The 24,561-nt window shown below is 43.4% G+C and overlaps 1 protein-coding gene across 8 annotated transcripts in view; it reads left to right on the top strand.

The window, feature by feature from the left end:
* The window catches only part of UNC93A (unc-93 homolog A), a 37,814-nt gene that overhangs the window by 797 nt on the left and 12,456 nt on the right, over positions 1-24,561 (top strand). For 4 of the 8 annotated variants that reach the window (XM_030556758.1, XM_030556752.1, XM_030556751.1 and 1 more), the window contains 6 exons: positions 4,580-4,785; positions 7,241-7,422; positions 10,342-10,571; positions 14,984-15,112; positions 19,000-19,217; positions 22,701-22,836. In XM_030556758.1, the coding sequence (XP_030412618.1) occupies positions 4,699-4,785; positions 7,241-7,422; positions 10,342-10,571; positions 14,984-15,112; positions 19,000-19,217; positions 22,701-22,836 (982 nt within the window). In that variant the 5' untranslated portion in view covers positions 4,580-4,698. Of the gene's footprint in view, positions 1-1,616; positions 1,738-4,579; positions 4,786-7,240; positions 7,423-10,341; positions 10,572-14,983; positions 15,113-18,999; positions 19,218-22,700; positions 22,837-24,561 lie in introns of all 8 variants that reach the window. The other 4 variants (XM_030556754.1, XM_030556755.1, XM_030556756.1 and 1 more) reach the window with 4 other exon arrangements.

Genomic DNA, 24,561 nt, shown 5'->3' with positions numbered 1-24,561 from the left:
GGAGGGGGACCTTGGTGAGGGCAAGGCAGAACATCAAGGAATGAAGAAAGAGGAGCTTGGCAGGATGTGCAAGGGATTTGCAGGAGGGGAGCCTGAGAGGCAGAAACTGGGTTGGGGACTTGGGGAAGAGGAGCTGGGGAGGAGAAAGCAGAGAGATGAAGGATGAAGACAAGGGAGGCTGGAGAGATTGGACTGGGGAGAGGCAGAGCAAGGCGGGATGATAGGATACATCAAGGGGCAAAGAGGGGGAATAAAAAGCAAGTGGGTGCCATAGAAGGAAGATAGAGAGGGGGACATCACAGGATAAGATTTAGACAGACCTAGGGGTAGAGGGATACGGGATGTGGCAAAGGGGCTATAGACACCTTGGAAGAGTGAACAGAAGTGGGATAGCTATGGATAGGTTGTGGAGAGGAGAAAGGATGGTGTTTGAAGGGACAGGAAGTAGAGACTGGACTTGTGGGTAGAGGAGAGAGGGATGGAAAGTTGGGTAGAGGCCAGGGAGGTGTTTAGAACTTTAGGTGGAGGTAGGACGGAACTAATACTGCTGGGAGCTTTGGGCACAGCGTGGCTCCTGGTTCTGTTAGTGTCTTTGTCCTCCCTTGACTTTGTTGACAGAATTACTCCACTGATTGGCAGCTGTCAGCTAGGCCTGATTGATTCCCAGGAGAAAACAACCTTTGCTACTTGGGTTATTCCACTTAGCCACCCCTCAGCATTTAATAGGTTGTATCCTCCATGGCCACCAGCAGTATGCAGCTGCACACCTGCATGATGGGTCATCTTTAGTCCTGCTTATCATAATTGAGTGAGGAGGGAACTGACCTAGAGGAAGGCTGGAGTCAGTGCTCATCTGAACTCCTGCAAATTTGGGAAAGGAGAAGCTACATACTTGCTAGGAAATGGGCAGGTTCAACCTACCCTACCTCCACCCACAGAGAAAGTGGAGACCCTGCAAAAAGCCCAAACCCTAAAACCAAGAAGTAGGTATGATCCTTCTTGGAGATGGCCGGCTATTGCATGGTATTCCTGACATATTTCATCACACTTGACTGAGCTTAAAAAACCATGAGGCACCACAGCAGGTGTGTGAGACAGAACCATTCGACCAGGCTTTCACAGTGATACAAGAACATATTTTGTAAACAGCCTGGACTGAGCAGCCTGGATTTTAACTGGATGCTTACTCTACTGAGCAGATTAATTGGATATTGAATTGGGGACTGTATGATTCCAGAAATTTCAGGGGGAAAACCACAATATATTATACTGGAGATGTAAACTCCTTCCTATTGGGGTGGGGAGTGGGGAAGATGTTTAAGGTAGAGAGAGTGGTTACTTTAAGACAGTACTCGCTTGGGAACCCTTTTATTTTGGTTACAGGCCATGCTGCCCTGTGTTGGTTACATACTCTGAAAGAGTCTAATCTCCAGATCATCCATTACTACTTGAGGCTCCAGCCTTATGTTTTCCATGTACAACACGGACCTGGGAGGCAGCATGAGAAGGGTTAACTTCCTTTGTCAGGACACTAATACTGCCACAATCTTTAGAGAGTGAATCACAGGTGACATTCCAAGAGGATGAGTTTATGGGGTGTTTCTGGCCTTTCACAGAGAAGAACCTTTTCTGGTCTGACCGCACCCTACCCCCAATTTGGTTGCTGGAAAGAAATCCCAGCATTCTTGCCTCTAATATAATGAGGCCAGCATGGATTATACAAGGGGAGTTTGCTAGGTAAGTGGACTTTGTTAACTTGCCAATTTGGGGCATGTAACTTGCTGACTTTGCCTGGGGGGGAAGCTCAGAGAACAGTCAGCCCACAAGAAAGGGCAGCTCTAACCCAAATAGCTGGGAAAGGGGTCTCCCTACACAGTGAGCTATTTAAGTTTTTTTTTTAATTGCTGCTGTTAAAGACAATCCTGGGCCCGCATTCTAGTCTATGGGTATGGCTACGCTTGAAATTTCAAAGCGCTGCCAAAGCTTTCCCAGCGCTGCACGTAAACCACATCTTCTATGGGTGTAGCTTGCAGCGCTGGGAGCCCGCGCTCCCAGCGCTGCGGAACTGATTACACTGAGGCTTTACAGCGCTGTATCTTGCAGCACTCAGGGGGGTGTTTTTTCACACCCCTGAGCAGGAAAGTTGCAGCACTGTAAAGTGCCAGTGTAGCCAAGGCCTAGTGTGACTCTCCAGCTGTGGAAAGGGACTGCAAAACAGCCAGATGTCTCCAGCTGGCATGTAAAGTAGGCATAGCTACTTTCTGTCATTCCCCCTCTCCCCTCATTGCCTGATTCCAGCGTGGGGAACAATCTGGGGGGAAAGCATGGCCAGATGTCAATGTGCTGCGGCAACCCTCAGTAAGTAGGGGCCATCAGCAGCCAGGGATAGTTTTGAGCGGCTCTTGGGCTGCTGTAAACTATGCTGGCGCCAGAAGCAGGGAGTGGATGACAGGGGATGGATCACTCAGTGACTGCCTGTTCTGCTCATTCCCTCTGAAGTTCCTGGTATTGGTCACTGTTGGAAAACAGGCTAGATAGCTGGACCATTGGTCTGACCTAGTATGGCTGTTCTTATGGTCTTATGACCCAGGATGTGGGAGCCACAAAATGCTATTCGTTCCTCCCTCAGCTGCATCCACTGGCTAGCGGGCATAGCCAGAGATCAAAGGCAATAAAGCAACAGCCAGCCTGTGGCCTGAGATAGAGGAGTCTAGGGTGGCTCTTCTGTTTTTGTTGGGTTTGTTCAACGAAAGCTTAAAATGAACAGATATCCCAGTAAAAGGTGGCTGGCTAGAGGGAGGGGTGAACACTTGAGAAAAAGGAAAAAAAAAAGAAGTCAGCCAGAAGGTCTGTTGTGATTTAAGAGAAGCCAGGGCTCAGTTATAGTCACCTCAGAGAACAGACATTCCTGACTGTGGGATGGAGTCATTAATTTAATTGGTCCATTCCATCTCCAGTTTCAGTGATACCCTCCATGTGAGAGCTTTTAGCTAGGAGTGTGTCGATCCCCTGCTTGAGAACTGAGGTTGCACGCATGTTGGGCTCAGATCTTGAGACTCACTTAATCTTAGGTAAACTGACAGAAGGAATGAAAGGGGTGTCAGGTTGATACACAGCAGGCCCACTGGAGACGCTCACAGCTTGGTACAAAATGAAGAGCATCTCAACCTTATCAGATTTCATTGTAAAGCGTCAGCACATTCCTTTGGAGAGACTCATTAGAAGGCTGATAATCCAAAGGTCTGGACAGGGACATCGAGCAGGCCAAAATGTCTCTCGGATCAATCAAAAAAACAAAGGGCCCAAAAATGCTTTTCAAGAACAGGTGTTGCTGGCGGGAAAGACTGTGTGTTGGTTCTCAACTGACAATCTCTCTAATTGTGTCTTTAAAAAAGACTGGCATGTTAAAAACTATTTTAAAAAAGCTTCCCTATCCAAGTGACTACCAACACAAAGTATTACAAAACAAAGGATTTTGAAAATTTAACGTGCCTCTCACTGTTGCATGTGTGCACTGTTTATTCTTGCATCAGAGTGGGCAGTGAAGCGTTTCATTTTTGTTTAAAGTCAGTATCTATGTTCTTATGCACTAGTTCAGTTCAGCACTGGTTTGGGTTACAAACACTACAGCAGAAGGCTAGGTATGTAACTGCCAATATTTGCACCTCCAAAACAAAAGCTGGGGTGAGGCTCAGCTGAAAATTAGACTCTATGTATGTGTGCCATGTCCTTAACATGAAGAGACAGTATTTCACTGTCTATTTAGACTATCTTGCATTTATTTATAAATATGCTGTTCTCAAAGGGATATTAAGAACTTCTTCACTTTTCCTTGGGTTGGAAGAATATTTTTCTTCTGCATTTACCTGAATTATAAAACAAGGACTAAAATTATCAGAAACTGGACGTTCCTCAAAAACAGGTGCTAGCTTTTACTTCTTGGTATGTTAAAATATATTCAGCCTTTCTTGTTTTCTTTGTTTTAGTCTTGATTGTGTGTGTGTGAAGCAACACTGTGACATCTAGTAGCTGGAAGAATGATTCCCAGCTGTGTATTCCCAAATTCCACTGGGTTTTGCTGGGGGTAGGGTATCTTCCATTAGACAAACAGGCAAGACACTTGTTTTTGTGTGCTATATCTTTGTAAAGATTGTGAAACCCTCTAAGTAACAGTCTCACATTACCCAGTCACATAAACCATCTGGTTTGTTTGTCTGGTTTGCAACCTTAGTTAAGGAACAGACCTGATATAGATTTTCAAGCAACCTTTTAATCTTCGCCCTTTAAGCTTTAGCTGTAATTGTATTGCAGCCATATGTTTAACTATCTGCATTCTTCTGTGCCAGAACAGAAAGAAGCCATATACTAAACAGATGAAATATGAAATTTTGCCTCATTCTTACAAGTGATATGTGAACTTGGATATCAAGTACAGAGATCTAACACAAGCTGATAAGTCCTAATTATTATTGCTTCACAGCAACTGAATGAGTAACAGGTTCATATGGAGTTTTCAGTATCAGAGAAAATAAAGTTCACTAGCTGACACACAACTGGCTAACAATTCTTTCTACTACAGATGCAGTGAGACCTTGATCCTTACCAACAAGCAGACCTTGTTTTTCCCTCCCTAAGCACCAGCTGGGCCACTTGGATCAACACCGTTAGTTGACAGGCCTTTATCTTCTATGAACCAACATGGAAAGGAATCTTAAGAATGTTCTTGTCATTTCTTTTGGATTTTTACTTCTATTTACTGCTTATGGAGGGCTGCAGAGTCTGCAGGTAAATGTAGCTAGTTTCATTAGTTGCTATGATATCCGTTCCTATAGTTTTATCAGTCCAGTCAAGGGGTGTGAAACAATGTTTTCTTGGTATCTTTGAAGAACACGTGTGCTTTTCTGCTGTGGGTTGAGATATCAGTCTGGCAAAAGATGATGTGTTTTACCCAAGTTCCAGAGCTTCTGTTAAGAATTTTATCTGTGTAATGCAATGGAAGGGCTCAGAAACAGAGGGGCTTTTTAGGAACAGAAATAGTTCTAGAAATGCCTAGATCTGTAAAGAAATGCCTAAGACGTAAGTTGGCCAGGAAAAGGTGACATGTTATCTTGTTTGCAGATTTGTGCAATGCCAAAAGCAGGATGTACCCTTCCTGCCATACAATCTTAAACTGTGATCTTGTCAGATCTCAAATCAAATTTCGGAATAAAAGGCTGTCTCGAAAAACCCAGAATGCTGCAAGTAGGGATGTTGGTAATTCAGGATGTGGTTCTCTTCTTCTGCGGCCCCCCTTGATGAAGAAAAAGGGTGCATTTTTCAATCATGTAAACTTAACATGATTGGAAAGTCCTGTTAATACACAGTCTAATACATTTGAAGCCTGGTTAACTGGTTGCATTGTAGCCTAGCAGGAACCTTTAAAGAATTTCTTTTTCATCTCATGTTTAAACTCATGATTTTTTGTGTTCTGACTAATAATATTTAAATGCTTGGAGCTGGCAATACTTTATATATGGATTTTTAAATAAGAATCCCCCTCTGAGTTGCAAGCCAATTTGCATGTCTATTGAACGAGTTCCTTACAGCAGCACAATGGCAGCCATGGAAGAGAAGTGGCAGAGGCTAATATTGCTTCAGGCAGCATTACTTCCACTGGGATTTCCAAACAGCTCTCAAACCAGTCAGGGATTATGCGAAGCTGTTCTTTAGCTCCACTTCTGTGGTCCGAGCCCTGCAGAGCCATTTCCCCATGGAACACTTGTGGAGAAGCTGCTAGAGGCTCAGACAAAGGATGAGATGAGGCCATGGATGTGGTACCCTGCAACCGCTCACCAAGATCTGAAAGATCTTAACTAAAACAGGTCAAAAAAAATGGCAACACACTAGTTTTATGTCAACATTTAGTTTAATCTAAATCAAAACTTTTTGCAGAAAAATGTTGATTTCAACAATGTTTTTCAGTGGGAAAAAGCTGAAACCAATCATTTTGACTTTCTCATTTCAACTTTGTATTATAGTTTATTAAAAATATAAAAGTCGAAACAAATCAAAACAAGAAAGTAGAAACAACACATTTTTACATTATTGAAATGACACATTTTGATGCTCCCAAATCAAACTTTTTTGGAATTTTTGTTTTGTGGGAAACTTCAAAATTTTGATTCTTTTCATTCAGACTGGGAACTTTTTTTTGTGTGGATGTGTGAAACGTCAGAATTTCCCATGGAATGGAAATTCCAATTTCTGACCAGCTCTAATTTTAACCCCTTGTGCTCATGGAAGTGGAGAGCATGATCTGACTCAAGGTTCTTATTTATTAATATTACTGTAGCACCTAGGAGCCCTAGTCATCAACCAGAACCCCAATGGTTTAGGTGCTGTATTTAGCTAGTAAACAGGAAGCACATTTTTGCACTCTACTAATTACTCTATACACATCCAAGAGCTGTAGCCAGCCACTGAAAAGCACCCATCTCTAGAGTGAAGGGCAGCAGACAACCAGTTACCCACCATGCAACGTGTCATAATAGTGATGGGTAGGGAAGAGACAATTTTGGCCAAGGACCCTGGTGACCACATGCGTCTACAAAAAAATGCCCCGGGGCTTACATGGGCACACACAACTTCAAATTTTAAGGTATCCTTTGAAATAACATTCCACAGGGTAAACTGCCTGGAACTCAGATCTACCTAGGAAGGGCCAACTAGATCATGCTGGAATTTGAACTTTTGGGTCTAAGCAGTTTTCAAACCTTGTGCTTAAAGTACTAAGGCATTGCCTCCAGCAAAAATCCCGTTGGGATTATGAATCAAGAGATTTTATTTTCAAAGTAAACAAGAAAGTGGGAGAGAAAGAAAACAGATTTTCCTTAAGTCTCATTGCACTAAAAAATAAAATGCGTTGGTTGCAAACTAAAATCCTGGATCTGAACTCCACTCTGCATCCCAAATGTTTAGACAATTCACAATCCAAACCTGAATCTGAATCAAAATTTTGAAAATGGTCCCTATCTTTGATGGCTTAAATCAAAATCTTGGAACTTGGATGGGTAGGGGATGTTAAAATACAGATCCAACGTCTGGCTTCATCCTATGTCTGCCAAAGCCAGTTTTGAGTATCCCCTTCCCCACTCTCTTTTCCATCCTTACCCTTGTGGTTTTGGAAGCACTGATATTTCAGCTACCATATCTCCCCTTCTCACAGGGTAAATTCTGGGTCAACTTGGTTTTGTCTCCACAGAGCAGTCTCCACTCTGAAGAGGGTCTTGGCGTTGCCTCACTAAGTGTTATCTATGCAGCTCTCATCCTCTCTTCCATGTTTCTCCCTCCAATCCTCATTAAGAAGCTGGGCTGCAAGTGGACCATTGCAGGCTCCATGTGCTGCTACATCGCATACTCCTTGGGCAACTTCTATGCCAGCTGGTACTAATGGCCTTTTATACTGTTCTGCCAGAGTTTAACTAGTGACACCCATTCATTACATCTGGGTTAGATATGCAGAGGGGCAATTTTTCCTCCTCAGAGGGTTATCAGTGTTTGGAATTTCCTGCCCCCAGTGGAACTGCCAGAACCAACCAAACGGACACCTACTTGGGCAGAGTCATCCCTTGGGTAGGGTGAATCAAGGTGACCACCCTAGGCCCCACACTCTAGGGGGCACTATGCTTCGATAAAATCATGAGGAGGCAGGTAGGGAGGTGAGGTGGTTGGGCAGGTGAGCGGGGTGAGGAGGCAAATAGGGAGGCGAGCAGCAGTCAGGCAGGGGGATGAGGAGGAGCCCCTCTACCAGAACCTTCCCCTTCCCCACAACGCCTCCTGCCCATCAGCACTTCCCACTCCCTCTCAGTGCCTACCGCCTGCCACGAATCAGATGTTCCGTGGCGTCAGGAGGTGCTGGGGGTGGGAGGGGAGAGGAGTGAGGGCACAGCATGCTCAGGGGAGGGAGCGAAACTGGGCAGGGAAGAGGCAGGGCAGGGGCAGAGCTGGGGTGGGAAGAAGCAGGGTGAGATTGTGGCCTTAGGGGAAGAGGTAGAATGAGGGCAGGGCCTAGGAGGAAGCGGGAGGGGGCATCCCCAGCAGATTAAACTCAGGGCCTACATCCTGGGCCCTGCAGCCCCCTAGGGCTGGCCCTGTACTTGGGCACCAATGGTATCTTGGGGTATAAACAGAATTAGACGTTTAACAATAGTGAGATTCTTGCTCACATATAGAGGTTTAACTGATGGGGGTCAGGAAAGAATTTCTCCCCTGAACCTGTTGGCAAGACTGTAGAGTAGGGGAGATTTGCCTTATTTTGAAGCAGTCAGCAGCAATCATCCCTTAGGCTCAGGTGGGTACATGCCACATGATTAATTTCCTGTCACTGCAGAGGTAGAAATGGCAAGGCATTGGTGAACACTAGTCCAACCAATTGTCTTCTATGGTTCATTTAGAGATGGGCTGAAGCTGAAAAGTTTGGATGTGGATCCAAACTTTCCCATAGTTTGGAGATGTTCAAATCTGGGGTTTGGCTCATTTTAGAGCTAGTCATGAAGTTCAGATCCAAACCAAACTTCCCTAGATCCATTTTTTGGTTCTTGTCAGTTTCTATATTTCAAAATCAATAGCTTCTCATAAGAACAAAACAGCTAAACACATACAGCTTTTTGGAACAGTGTAAGAAAAGAAAAGCCACAGCAGAATAAATAGATAGCCTACAACATACCATTTAAGCTGTACTTGTGTATGTCCATCACTCTTGTAGCCTAGGTGATCCTAAGGTTCTCCTCCATCAGTAAACATCTGTGTCAACTAAACCAAGCTGAGGCCAGAAAACGGGGCTTCTATGGACAGGATTTTGAATATTTCTAGCACTGAAGATGCGGGGAGAAACCAACTGACCTAGCGGTCTGATATGCAGTATTTATTTTCGCAGGAGTCCAACTTAGAAACAAAAGAGACATTACATTAACAAAATCCCCAGGAATTTCCCCAAATGTGAGTCCTCAAAACTGTTAGCCCATCTGCAGAAAAAAAGAAATAGTGCCCCAACTCCATCCACTTTATGCTTTAACATTTCAGTTGTCTGCATAAATCACCATTCGTTTCAATTGAGGATGGACACCCTTGTTTTGCCTCATTCCTATCCTGCCTTAGTACTATGGATTAGAAAGTACACCACTCCCCTGAACTTTACTGGTTCGTGTTCGTCCTAAGGGAGGTTGCAAGAGACAATCCTAGAGAAGAAAGGAATATGTCCAGCCCAGGATGAAAAAAGGATTAAAAACAAATAGAATATGAGAGAAGAGCAGAGAGTGAAATTGTAAAATTCTAACTAAAAATAGAACTGAATGCAGACCATCCATTTGAGCCACTTTACTTTTGGGGTTTTTCTTCTATCCCAAATGCACAGAACAGACTTCCCTTTAGCAACAAAAATGTTTCCTTGTAAGTTAATTTTCCCTTTAACATTTAAAAAAAAATTTAGGACAAGACTGCAGCTTTAATCCAATGCTTCTGAAAGGAGGGCCTGGGGTATTGTGGAACTGGGCAGTCCCTGCTAGACCCTTTTTCAAGCTGTAGCATACTTCATGCCAAACCCAGTTCCATTCTTCATTGGGTAGGGGACATCAGGCTGGAGGGGAAGGCTACTTGTTTTGTACCCCTCCAGCCCGCTTTACATCCATCTGGGGTAGGCACAAGCTAGTCCTTAGATTACAGAACAAAAGGGTTCATGAACTGAGACTACTTGTATGAACTGTACAAGTCCCTCCAACCCCAAAATATAGTTGGCATCATTCTCAGATTTCACAATATTCAGTCATTCCTAGTTTAAAGTCACTGGGGCAGATTTGTCTCTGCAGTAGCTCCACTGATTTACACAAAAAGTTGAATATATTTGGGTTATGGAGGAGGAGGATAAACCTCCACAAACCTACATTCATGCTCCCCGCCACAGGCCCAGGGACAGAGTGTGGTGGAGCTCAGAGGTTCTCTGGGTGGCTCGGGCTCAGGGCTTCTCCAGGCTGCTCTGGGCAGCAGCAAGCTGGTGGGGGCAGGGTAGCAGGCTAGCTAGGGTTCATGGCTGCTCCAAGCATAAGACAAGGTTCAAGTCTGTGCTGGTGGGCCAGCTGGGAGGAAGAGTAGGAGTGGCCTGAGGTGGGGCAGGGCACTATCCTCCCCAGACAGGGGGTGCATACACTGCCCATGGTTTGGGTGTATTGTGATGTCTGTTATGCATCTAAGGCTCTGGGAATAATTGGCTAATGTATTTTATTTATGGAATGCAGTGTTTAGTGATCTGCCTTGAGCGCAGATAGATGGACAAACAAATCAAATGCTAAATAAAGTATTCTTTGGCAGGTATACGCTAATCCCTACCTCCATAATCCTAGGACTTGGGGGAGCCCCTCTCTGGTCTGCTAAATGCACCTATCTCACAACAGCTGGAAATTTGTATGCCCAAAAAGCAGGGAAAATTGGAAGAGATGTCATCAATCAGTATTTTGGGCTCTTCTTTCTCATATTCCAGTCTTCTGGAGTCTGGGGAAATCTTATTTCATCTTTGATATTTGGCCAGACTACCACCACAGGTAATATATATATCTATATGTATATTTAAAGATCTAAAGTATAATATTTCTTTCTTGCTCCCTTCTATCATTCCTGGTTTCTTAAAGAAAAGATTTATTGCTTTAAAGTTTACTTTTTTAAAACTTGGTTAAAAGAGTCAGGCAGAATGATGCAGAAGCAATTTCATGGATGTTTTGGGGTGAAAAGTCAAGTATTTTGCAATTTTAAAATTGCAAGTTTAATCACTGATAATTGAACTGATTTTGAGGTTACTTAGATTTAGTGCTTAAACCAAGTGCCAGAGAGAGGCAGAAATGTCTACTGTCTAGAACATAGGACTGGGAGCCAGGACTCCTGTGTTCTAATCCACACTCTGACAGTGAATTGTCATATAGTTTGGACAAGTCACTTAACTTCTCTGCCTCAGTTTCCCATTTTTAAAATGGGGATAACAAGAGTTAACAAGAATGTTGTATTTGGTCAACATCTTGAAGATGGGAAGTATTATAATGCATCATTATCACATTAATCTTGCTGCTTCATTCAAAGATCGGTATATAATGGAAATGGGAGATTATTCAGTGGAAAGAAGTTACAGACATCACTGGATCAAGCAGGAAAAATTGCTTCTTTTAAAAGGAGGTTTTTGTCTCCAAGAGTTCAGAGTTCAACTAGAAATTGGGTTTAACCTTATATATTCAGGAAGCTCACACTGTTAATAAAACCTGATGTAAGTCTAAAAATATTGTCCAATCTGTGGCACCTGTTTTATGCCAGCGCAGCTCTTGAAGTCAGTGAAGTTACCCTGGATCAGACTTGTATGACAGAGTGGAGAATTTGGTCCCCTGGGTATGAATCTCTACTCCAGTCCTTTGCCCCTGAGCAAGGTGGATATCACACCACCATATCAGAATAGTGAGTGGCAGCACAAGGTGAAAGGCAATGGAGAATCTGGTGCAGTCTCGCTAGTATTGAACTGTATTTTGGCTCATGGAGATACAGCAGATCCACTTTGAGGAGGTTCCCTCACTCTTACATTTAGGTTTGCATGTCTCCCTTAAAATGCTGAGGTCATCTCTGTGGGCCTCTGCTTTTATTTCGTTGATTGGCTCCTTTGGATTTTAGTGAATGCTCTACTTGGGAAAGGGGCTAATTTAGCAGCTCTCAAGTCTGAAGCTTTGTTTATCTAAACAGAGACAACATGGGCAGAGCCAGTATAAGTCCCCCCCCCCCACCCATTGCCTCACCAATGAGCCTCAGCCTTGAAGTGGAGGGACCTTCTACACAATTGAGACTAAACTCCAGTCTCTGGCTCATTCAGTTCTTAGCCTCTCTTTGGACACTACCACCAACAAGGGTGTACTCATGTACTTTTCAGCACCAACGTTTGTTATAACAAGATGGGAAAAAAGGTAAAATATGCTCATTTGGAATAAAACCTTTACAAAATGCAGACCTCCTTCCCACACACACACACACACACACACACTTATAAACCCATCACAATAGCTCCCCATGAAGGCAGGACACCCCTGATTTTAATGGGAGACCTTATAAGAATAAGATGCTCCCGAAATATTGAGGGACTGGCAGGACATGCTGTTTGGCAGCATCACGAGGGAACGACACAGGAGATAAAATTGTAACAGCATTAGCTACATATAAAATGCAAAATTCATTTTCCTCTCCCCTTCCTGCTAGCACCACTTTGGGCTTGATTTTCAGAGGTGCTGAGCACCTATTGACCTCAATTAGAGCTGTGGGTCCTCAGCACTGCTGGAAACCAGGCCTCGTACTACTTAAGTGCCCTTTGTCACCACTAGGATAATGCACGTGAGAAAAAAAAACAACCACCAGGTTTTGCTTTACATAGTTGAAAACTTAATCACGTTCTTGATTTATTTTTCACTCCCGAGCCTCAGAACTGCTCTACATTATACTTTGCTCTCCAGAGACCTTTGCAGAAGCTGAGAATAGCCAGAATGCAGTGATAGTCAGGCGGTGATGTAAAACTGCTGAGGCAGGTCTCTGTCATCTGGAGAATCCCTTTATACCAGGGTTATTCCCCAGGGGCCATTTACACTCTGTTTAAGCTTCCAGTATGACAGAAAGACTCTGGGACAAAATGAAGAGTTCACCCTTGTTTATTTAACACAGTTCTGGAATACAATTGTTTTCCTGAAGTTCCACTGGTCCAAAGCTATGCAAATGAGGCCACTGGCCACAGCAAGGTGATCACTTTATTCACCTTGTTAATTTTTAACATCAGAGCATGTCTACACTACTGCCTACGCCAATATAAATTATGACTCTCAGGGATGTGAAAAAGTCTCCCCAGCCCCAAGCAACATGAATTTCATGCTGTCCATACCGTTGCTATGTCAGCCAGAAACACGCTCCCACTGACATAGCTTCTGCTTCCTGCATAGGTGCAGCTGCGCCAATGTAGTGATGTAGTGTAGACTTACCCTCAGGATAGGGTGACCAGACAGCAACTATGAAAAAACAGGACAGAGGGTGGAGAGTAATAGGCTCCTATGTTAGAAGAAGTCCCAAAAAATGGGACTGTCCCATCTGGTCACCCTACCTCAGAGTAAACTTGATTTGTATATGTGGTTAATAAACAGCTTGTGCACGTGGTTGTTTAGACTAAAAGCTGTGATGAAAACAAACCAACTGCAAATAATGTTTAAAATAACCATACAATAGACCTAATTAAATAAGGAATCAACCTAGATAAACTTTATGCCCACTTATTCATGAACCAACATGCTTTGCAATAAAAGCTGTTGAATTCATTTTAAGGCTCTTTTTCTCCTGGCATTCCCCAGCCTATTCAGGTTCACAATTCTGATGACTATTTTGCATTCATACAATGAGTAACGAGTACAGGAGGGAATTAGCATGATGTGTGTGTTGGGGGGGTGGTACTGTCATATGCTCAGCATAGGATTTAGAGGATTAAACAAAGCAAAGCCATGTGGAGTTGCTTTCATTTCAAATATATTTGCAAACAACAACAAAAGGAGGAAGAACTGGTTCTTTGCAGGGATGGATTATCGCTAAATGTCACCTAGATCAATCAAAAATGAGTGTCTCAGAACTGTCCTCCCAGACAGAGTGCTACTGGATGTGAAATTCTGTTAGGAAGCAGAGTAAAGAAGGATGCTGCTCAGAAAAACACAACAACCAAGGCCTGTGTTTCCTCTTCTGAAGTGTTAAGAGCAACTGGAAATGTTAGAGAATTCTTTAATATTATTTCTTCAGTGCCATTCATCCAGAAAGATCCCAACATATATTTTTTACAAACTAATTAATAAATACTTATGATCCTTTTCATCCACAGATGTCAAAGTACTCTGTAATGAATGGTGAGCATCATTAGCTCCATTTTACCAACTGGAAAACTAAATGAAGTGACTAATTAAAGTTACATAGCTAGTGAGCTTCACTGGTGGGACCAGAACTCAAGTAACCTGGACTCTAGTTTGGTAACTTTGTCCACTGTCCTCCCTACTACAACAAACATATAAATTAATCTGCAGTGGATCCCAGGTGAAGAATTTAGATCTAGATCTGGATTTTGTACACCCCCAGGTTAGGGCTAGTCCAAACAAGGGGTTTTGGTTTGACCTAGGATAACAAATTAGGCCCATTTAAAAAAATCTGAGATCCAGATACTTATCTGAACTTCGAACACTCACAAAGTGAGGATGAGCTCAGATCTGTGATTACTGATTTAGGACCATTTCTACAGATAACCACTTATTCAGTACTCTCACTGGAGCTACTGTTGCACTGGAAATACACACTATGAGGTGGGAGGACCGGTTTGAACAAACTAAGAACTTTTATTGATTTACCCAGAACGTGCACTGATTTTTTTGTTGTTGTTGTTGCAGTTCAGGAAAGCTCATTTAACTTTCATTTCATTTTCATGGATGTGCTAAAGTGCAATATCTCAAGGAAAGCAATTCCTGTGGTTTCTGTGACCCAGATGGAAATCGGGTAGTGAAGCGTGTTCTTCAGATTTCCAGCCCAGCTTTGCAGACCCAAGTAATTCAAATGAAGCTTCAATAAAAAGTAAAAAAAGCCTTTTGAGGGCTGAACTGAACCATCAACCTTTCTGAAGTTTACTCAAGGTGACTTCAGGCCTTGGAAGCATGCCCCTCCCCCACAGGGTTTACTGATAAAGAATGGTGTGAACCAGAGCCCCAGCTAAGAACAGTTCCAAACTTTGGAGCTGCACCACTCAGGATCCAAACTCTGTAGCTGGTCTCCTCTTTATAAATGGCTAAACTAAAATATTGCTGAATTTTGGGGAAGTTTGGATTTATGTTCAACCTGTGTTGGATCCATTTCTACTTATTGCCTTGAACTGTGCTTATCTGACCTCCCTCATGTTCTGCCTTTGTTTTCATTGTTACTGAAGTAGCGGAAGTCTCAGAAGACCTGATGTGCTGTGGAGCATATGACTGCATGACAAATGCTACAACTAACACCACTGCATCAAGTGGGCCAAGCAAGACCTTAATCTATATCCTGTTGGGTGTCTACACTGGTACGTGCTTCTAGCGGTCTCAAACAAACATGCAAATGAAATAAAAAAATGATCTTGCAGAGCCTGTTTCCAGCTTCCTCCTCCAATTTGAGCTGACAAAAAAGGAAAGCCCTTTTCTCCTGAGCTGCAACCAGTTTCCTTTTGAGAAGCCCTAGCTGCTTTGTGCAACTCTATATTTCTTTAGTTCTTAAAGCAGCAGGACATCCTTTATATTTACATTTTTACTTAGAATGAAAATTACAGTTAAGGTAGAGTTTAGACATTTAGGCATACACAATCCTCTCCTGCTTGGACCAGTCTACTTCGGCTAAAGAGAGCCCCATAAAATATGGCTTTCAACCAATGTCCAAAAGAAAGGTTTAAAATGTGGCTCACTTCAGACAACCCCCACAGAGGAACCCCCAGCCTCTTCCTAGAGATCCTGTCAGAAACTGGGTAGTGGTTGGAGCAGCAGCAGTCAAGCCTAGTGGTTGGGCTGGGGACAGGAGCCAGAATCAAGAATGGGGTTGAAACAAGACTAAAGCAGAGGCAAGGACAAGCACAGGCTGGAGGTGGGACTGTAATTGAACAGGAGCAAGTAGAGGCTGGGGCAGGAGCAGTCTGTCAGTGCCACCAAGCAGCAGATGATACCCCAGTGGAGTAGCAATGTTGAGCAGACTGAAGTAGCTGCTCTCAGTGGGACCCTGTATCCCTGGATTTGGGATCACCTGGTGAGACCTGCACCTGTGGATTGGCTGAGCCCTGGTTGAGTGACATGGAGGCTCTGAGAGCCCACATCAGGTTCAAAGATGACTCATTACAGATCCTACCTCCCTGAATCTTACTGGCAGATTCAGCCTCAACCCAAGATTGAATGTCTGTCTTCTTGGATGTGCCTAAACTAGGATAAAAGGAGTTTTCTTAAGTGTTCACTCACTTATTTTAAAACCTAGGGATGTGGTAGACTCATCATGTGAAGTCTTTAAATTAAGACTGGCCGTCTTCCTAAAAGATAAGCTCTAGCTCAGCCACAAGCTATGGGCTTGATGCAGAAGTTATTGCATGGAGCTCATTGGCCTGTCTTCTGCAGGAGGTCAGAATATGTCAATACTACAAATTAATAATAATGGATCCTTTTGGAAAATTTATTAAAACCCCAGTGTAGACAGGGCAAGTTGTATCTTTAACATATTTTAGCTGATTCAAGTGAATCCTAGGAGAAAACCTATAAAATACAATTTGTCCTGTCTACACTAGGGTTTTGAAATAGTTAAAACATGTTAGCTAACACTTTAAATAAATCCTTTTAACATAGTCTAGATACACCCCAAATTCCTTACAGCTGGTCCATCCCCACAACACTCAGGGATAGGCATAAATGATTCTTCCTCCAGGCAGAGGGGGAGAATTAACAGCTTCCGTTCTACCCTCTGGAATAGACCCCATTGCAGCACCACTATGATACCAGTATATTGGTATCGTATGTACTACCCCCTCTCCCACACCTGCACTGGATGGAGTATGTGAAAGCTGCTCATAGGTTCCTTCCACTGGCCAAGTTAGTGGAGTAGAGTTGGGCCCAGAGCTGGTACAGTTCTCAAGTGACTATTTTGTCTGTCTACTTGTGACCAAAAGCCCATTATATGGAATAAAGAGTGCATTACAGTCTGCCCACCTTAGTGTGGCTGCATTTTGCCAATGTAGTGTTTTCCTAGATCTGAAGTCAGGATCTAGCTGCTGACAAAGGGAAAAGGATAATGCAGCACACCATCCTCTGCTCTGAGGAAACACACCTAACTCTGTTCATATCTCTTTTCACACCCTTTTCTCCCCTCAATGTGCACTTTTAAATTAGAACTAATGCAGCCAATGAAACAACTTTAATTGGAATCCAGTCCTCAAGACAAAGAACACTCATGTCACTCAGCGACATTTTATAGCAGTGAGTAAAGCTTATAATGCAGCTGACTCCAAACTGGGTAGATAAAAATCTTCCCCTCTGGTTAAAGGGGAGAGGTTTTGGACAGACACATATGTCACCTTTCACCTTTTCACATGGTTTTATGTTTTCTACCAATATATGCAATCTGTGTGGAGCTATAACACTAAATGTGTAATACACCAATGGAAGGGAGTGTAATCTGGCAAAACCTCAAATCTGCCATGCTTAATTAATGGGGAAAAGGAGGAAGTAAAAAGCACCCCCTCCTTCTGCAGAGTGTGGGTTTGGGTTGTGAGTTTTAACTCTAAATCTGATTACTAACATGTGCTCCCCTAAGCTTTACTCATACAAAATGAATATAATCCTGCCTTCCACTGACCTCACACAGTCTCAATTTCTCTTTCACTCTTAAAAAGATATATCACTTTCCTACCTTGAGAGAAACCAAATATCTGAATATTTCGTTCATAGACATTTTTTAAATGTCTCTTCAGTTTAGTAGATGACTATATATTTGGCAGTTCTTGGCTGGAGAGGAGGATAAATAGCTAGGCTATCTTGTAGATATTTTTGGGTTAGTCTGAAAACCAGAGTATGGACTTCTCAGTTTATATTTATAAGCCTCACAAGTGCTAGTCTCCTGCAATTGCTCTCAGTTCACTATAGGAATTTATAGACTATTCATCCTGCAAGCATCCCTTGATTTTTCTTGCACTCCTCACTTCCCTGCAATAAGTCCATAACACTGCTATAAACCTTAACTGAATTAAAAATAACTCACATCACTAATGGCTACACTCCAGCGGTAACGGAACACCTGTAATCACTTTATGAGAACATTAATATTAAACACTGTCTTAAGGGGACATACCTAAGAAGGAAGTTTAGTGGTTTTGTGCAATTTATGGTAAGTCTGCCCCTGCATTGGGAGGAGATATGAAAAGCACAAAGCATCTGGCTCTGAGTTAATGGATAGGCAGATGCACACATACAACTGCAGTATTACAGTAATGCATGGATGTGCAGCATGGTAAACATACAGTGGGCCTGATTCTCCTCTCACTTTATAACTCCATTTTCTTCAATGGAGTGATGCCTGATTTATACTAGTATAGCAAAAAGCTAGTCAGACCCTGAGTTTTTAATGAAGGAAATGATGTCCTATTGCTGCTTCAGACATACAAGGCCAAAATTCTGTTCTAATTTACACTAATGCAGTCCTATTGACTTCAGTGGAATGATACTATAGTGACAGGAGAATTTGTCCCTATATGTATATGATCATCTGCACTGACTATCAATGTGCTCCGTTACTTGTAGTTTTTATATTAGGTGTACAGCCACATAGTTGATCTATCAAGCTATATGCAGTTGCCGCCTATCATTTTTCATGTCCCATACATTCACTACTATTATAGGCAAGTCAGCTACCAGCACTGTTTTGAGATGACAATCAAAAAGGAATCAGTAGTGGGATCCACGAAAATAAAAGTTAAAATTCTACCTGTAGCCTGATATTTATTTTTTTCAAGTATTTTGGAGAAGACTGTTACTAACCATGAATATCTTGGCATTGAACATAGATGGTCCCTAGTTGAGCTAGGAACCGTTGCTAGATGCAAAGGGAACTCTTTCATGCTAGCCTCCCTACGACCTCTGACATAACTTGGAAGTGAGAGATTGTTCTGATGTAATGGTGCAGCTGACTTTGCGTCTGTCATAACATGTATGTCACACCTCAGCTGAGGGAATTTTGTGAAGCGCACAGCGGCATATTGCGGGCTGGACCTTAGATCAGGCATTTTTAATTAGACGGTAATGGCCACTAGGCTGTATTTAAATCAGTCTTTCAGCCACCAAAACATGTGACCCAGAACTAAGCACTGAGTCTGAATAATAATAAACCAAGTGTCTGTCATTCTCTTGGATTCCTTCCTGGTTTCATGCATTTGTTTTGTTTTTGCAGGTAGTGGTGTGATAGCTGTGTTGCTGATTGCTCTATTTCTGGATCAAATCAAAGCCAACCACGCAGAGAGTGAGACAGAAAAGATGCAGACACAGTCCTTTTGGTCCACATTCCTAGCAACTTTCCAGCATCTTAAAGATAAGCGACAGTGTCTCCTAATCCCTCTGACAATGTACAGTGGGTTTGAACAGGCATTCCTTGCTGGTGACTATACAAAGGTGGGACTGTATGTTCCTAGTTATACCTGATCTTTCTATAATTTACTTCTGCTTAATACTATTTCATCTACCAGACAATTACATGGAGTAAAATGATGTATAGTCAATGGCAGGCGACATACTTGGCAAGGCTAAATTAATGCCTCATACTATTTGAATTAACTCCAACGGAGCTCTTCAAAATACAAGAGGCTGGCAGTAACCAAATCAAAGCAAAAAACATCTGGGAAGAAATTATTTTGAGTTTACAGCAAAAGGTTTTTTAAAAATTTCCTTAGAATTAGGTGTAATATTTGTATTTGTTCAGTAATGAATCAATACATTATTGATAATTAAAATGTTATTGACTTTTAAGTATTGCATAGACATTATGCTTCCATTTTTGTTTAAGGCTATTAAACTATTAGTTCTATTAAGTTGTCTAAAATTATATTGCACATTTCTTTTCCATGTCTATAAATCAATGGCAGTTTTAAAAAGGCAGAAGTCAGTGCTATTACAGGAAACAGCATAAGATTGGAACAAAAATTAGAAACTTCTAAAATGAGATTTGCAAATACAGGACACTGAGCAATTGCTGATTAGCTTATCCTGAGTTCTGGAACAGGTCCAAAAATATCACTCGTTCAAATACAAGTTCTCTCTTCTTTAACACTATCATGACGTCTTGTCATTCTTCAGACTTCCATTTGTCTTGGCTCATGCTTTTCGCATTTTTGTACTAGTCACTAGTACAGTAAACTTCAGAAAACTCCAGACCTTCTCAGGGTATATCATGCCACCCTTATTTCTGAGCTGCTGCTAGCACCAGCGCGGCCTTCAGAACTGGGTGCCTAGCCAGCAACCACTGCTCTCCAGCCGCCCAGCTTTGAAGGCAGAGTGGAGAGTGGCAGCTGCTGGCCAGGTGCCCAGCTCTGAAGGCAGTGTTGCCATCAGCAGCAGAGCAGAAATAAGGGTGACATTGCTTGGTATTTCCTATATACTTAAATGGCTCTGTTTGAATCAATGCCTTACTGTTTTTAATATTTAGTGACAGTTGCATGTTGATTTTTTACTGGTATATGTACTTGTGTAGCAGGCAGGGGGCATAAACTACTAGACACAAAGAAGGAGGGTGTGAGCAAATGCATTTGACAACCACTGGTATAGGGAGCCTAAGTTCGGGCTGTGAAGTTAAATCCCCCTGTTGAATCCTACTGAGTGCTTTGATGGCTGATCTGTAAGCTGGCTGGCTACAAAACATTATCTAGCTACTTCCACAACATGTTCAAAAACAGACAGCCTGAAGTAATAAGGAAGAGTCAAAACCACCCCTCTTCACATGCATTCTCAAAAAACCAGCACAAAACAGACTTATTCCTCAGCTGTACATTCAGAAAGTCTTCCAGGAATCTGAAATAGGGAAGGAGATGAACATCTTCTTAGACTGCTCATCTGAAACTTTAGTGTTCAAGCACCATGCATAACCAGAGAGGGATAATGTACCCATTACTAATCTTGAATGGATCAAGTGACATCCCATAGCCATTTGGGAGAATGTTTTATAGGTAAGATTCATTCCCTTTCTGGGGGTGCACTGTGCTTTTATGGAGATTAGACTTCAACTCCCAATCCCAGCCAAGGAAGGGTAGAGTGTCCTTTCTGCCACTATTTAGGAAGAAGGTCTAGTGACCAGATGGCCTAGTGGTCAGCTCATATTCTTACAGTTTCTACTGGTCTAGTCATCCTGGCTCTGGCCTCAATCACCCCCTCATGCTCCAATAGCTCCCTCCAAACCTCAGTCACTACAAAGGAGTGGGGAGCAAGGTAGGGGGACCTGGGCCCACCCATTCCATCAGGTACCAACTCAGAGCACTAGGGGTTCCTTCAAAGTGTCCAGCCCAGTTACTGAGTTCCTCAAATTATGTTACCCCAGGTCACTTCCTACCAGTCTGGAGCTCCTCAGTTTGGAACAGAGTCATTGGCTTAGCAGACTCTCCTCAGTCTCTCAGTGTCCTGTTCAGTCAGTCAATCTCTCTCACTTGTGGCTTTCAGCCCAAGGAGGGAGTGGGGAGTCCAAGTCCCTGCTGCTAGCACAGCCTTCACAAAGCTGTTGTCATTCCTTGAACAGCTCTCAGCATCAACCTGGCTTCCTGGTGCCAGCTCATTCTCACCTTCTCCTGGGCTACCAGTGGCCCTTTAAACTGTTCCTGCACCTGTTGAGGGCAGGACCAGTATTTTCTACTCCCTGCCCTGGTTCAGCATGGGGCCTGTAAACCCCATCACAAACTACCATGGGGGCTGATCTGAAGGGGAAATAGGGCGCCAAATGCAGCCCCTATTCCTTTAAAAGAAATGCTGCTACTGTAGTGCAGGTCTCACTGGGAACTGGGGTGGGAATGTTGCTGGAGGCCAGATACAGCAGCATTTCAGAGACTTGGCAGTGGAGATACATAACTGTGCTTTATTGATCATGTCTACACTCTGGGCTTGTCTACATCAGAAAGTTGCAGCGCTGGTGAGGGAGTTACAGCGCTGCAACTTAGGAGGTGTACACATCTGCAGGGCACCACCAGCGCTGCAACTCCCTGTTTGCAGCGCTGGCCGTACTCCCGTTTTGTCTCGGGTGTAGAGGATCCAGCGCTGGTGATCCAGCGCTGGTAATCAAGTATAGACACTTACCAGCGCTTTTCTTGACCTCCGTGGAATAAGCAGGTATCGCAGCATACCTGAGGAAGCCTCTGGTAATCAAGCTGGTCTCCTTCCCCGGCTTGCTCTCGCGTTCCCCGAACCCCGAGCAAGCAGGTCTCCTTCCCTGAGGTTTGCTGGGTGGTTCCGGGAACGCGAGAGCAAACCGCGGCGAAGCTGGTCTCCTTTCCCGGTTTGCTCTCTCGTTCCCCGAACAAGCAGGTCTCCTTCCCTGCGGTTTGCAGGGTGGTTCGGGGAACGCGAGAGCAAACCGCGGCGAAGCTGGTCTCCTTCCCCAGCTTGCTCTCTCGTTCCCCGAACCCCCGTGCAAGCAGGTCTCCTTCCCTGCGGTTTGCAGGGGGGTTCGGGGAACGCGAGAGCAAACCGCAGCGAAGCTAGTCTCCTTTCCCGGTTTGCTCTCGCGTTCCCCGAACCTCCGTGCAAGCAGGTCTCCTTCCCTGCGGTTTGCAGGGTGGTTCGGGGAACGCGAGAGCAAACCGCGGCGAAGCTGGTCTCCTTTCCCGGTTTGCTCTCGCGTTCCCCGAACCCCCCTTGAAGCCGCCCAACAGCGCTGCAGTGTGGCCACATCTAACACCACTTGCAGCGCTGGTTGCTGTAAGTGTGGCCACTCTGCAGCGCTGGCCCTATACAGCTGTACTAATACAGCTGTAACAACCAGCGCTGCAAAATTTTAGATGTAGACATGGCCTCTATGACTATTCACCAGCTCTGAGAATCAGACCCTCTGACTTTGGCCACAAAGGCAAGTCATAGTCTGTGAATAATAATGCCATGTGTCTGTTCTCTTCTCTTTAGTCATATGTGACCTGTGCCCTGGGGATACATTTTGTTGGTTATGTGATGATCTCCTTTTCAGCTGCAAATTCATTCTGCTCTCTGATCTTTGGAAAGATTTCCCAGTTTACTGGCAGAAAAGCCCTATTTGCATTAGGTATGTAAAGACTGCTTGAAGGACCAATTATCTCATCCGGTAAGACAAATCCTGTGCTCCCTTACTAGAGCATGGGGCAGGGGGCATCATGCTATAGGTTACCAGTTAGAAGGAGATATACCTGGAGGCAAACTTTTTATTCATTAGAGGAGCTGGGGAAGAGAGTAGCTTCAATTAAGCTCCATATTCAAGTCATTCCATTCACTTATTTCAGCACCTCTCCGTTGTTAAGTATCAGAGGGGTAGCCGTGTTAGTCTGGATCTGTAAAAGCAGCAAAGAATCCTGTGGCATCTTATAGACTAACAGACGTTTTGGAGCATGAGCTTTCGTGGGTGAATACCCACTTCCTCAGATGCATGTAGTGGAAATTTCCAGGTGCAGGTATATATATGCTAGCAAGCAAGCTAGAGATAATGAGGTCAGTTCAATCAGGGAGGATGAGGCCCTGTTCTAGCAGTTGAGGTGTGAAAATTAGGAATGGCAATATACAAAAACCTGTAGGAGAGCACTTCAACCTCCCCGGCCACACTATAGCAGACCTTAAGGTGGCCATCCTGCAGCAAAAAAACTTCAGGACCAGACTTCAAAGAGAAACTGCTGAGCTTCAGTTCATCTGCAAATTTGACACCATCAGCTCAGGATTGAACAAAGACTGTGAATGGCTTGCCAATTACAGAACCAGTTTCTCCTCTCTTGGTTTTCACACCTCAACTGCTAGAACAGGGCCTCATCCTCCCTGATTGAACTGACCTCGTTATCTCTAGCTTGCTTGCTAGCATATATATACCCGCCCCTGGAAATTTCCACTACATGCATCTGAAGAAGTGGGTATTCACCCACGAAAGCTCATGCTCCAAAACGTCTGTTAGTCTATAAGGTGCCACAGGATTCTTTGCTGCTCTCCGTTGTTGACAGGCTCAGCCCACCCTGCTTTTGGTGATACTATATACTCAGGCTGAGCTGTTAGTTCTTTGGAGCTAATGTGACTGATGCCAGATGGCCCAATAACGAGAGACAAAATCCTGATCCTGTTGAAGTCCATTGCAGTATTGCTATTTGCTTCAATGAGATCTGAATTTACCAATAGCTCTGTCAGGGCCAAACTCCTTGCCTACTTTTGGTTAAAAACACAGTGAGTAATGAGCCAACGTATTAGCTTGGTCCCTGGGGAGGAAATGTGAACTAGGGGTTACTGGCAGTCTAATAACTGCAGGATATATTTTGAAACCTAATGTGTCCTAATTGCCATGCATTTTGTAGGACAGAAAAAATGAAAATAAAAGCAAGAGAAAACTCTGTGTGCCAGTTTAGAATAAATGAAGTGCTGCATATGGACAAGAAGTGTGTAGGGTACTATGAGGAGAAGAGACTTACGTGATGGATATATTTAAGGGCTTCTTTCAGTGGACATTGAAAAAAGGCTGTCCCAATAAATAATTTACCAGGGCAGAAAAATATGTAGGCAAGTGTTTCATTTTCAGCTCAGTATCTGAAAATGAGATTTCTGTACCATTTGAAGAAAAGTTTATTACAATGAGTTGTCCTGAACTCCACAGCACAGTTCACTTTATTAATAGAAACCGTATTGCTTGATTCCACATGCATTGCCCAAGAAATTTTCCCTAAAGTAGCTTTAAAGCTAGACTCAAGAGATTCAGAGTTTTTAATATAGAACCTTAGAACTTTGCAGGTTCTAGTTCAGTTTTTGCCATACTGTTTTTGCT

The sequence above is a fragment of the Gopherus evgoodei genome, chromosome 3 (genome assembly GCF_007399415.2).
Source record: "Gopherus evgoodei ecotype Sinaloan lineage chromosome 3, rGopEvg1_v1.p, whole genome shotgun sequence".
NCBI lineage: Eukaryota > Metazoa > Chordata > Testudines > Testudinidae > Gopherus > Gopherus evgoodei.
The sequence above is the reverse complement of the archived record's forward strand: the minus strand, read 5'-3'. Positions and strand labels throughout refer to the sequence as shown.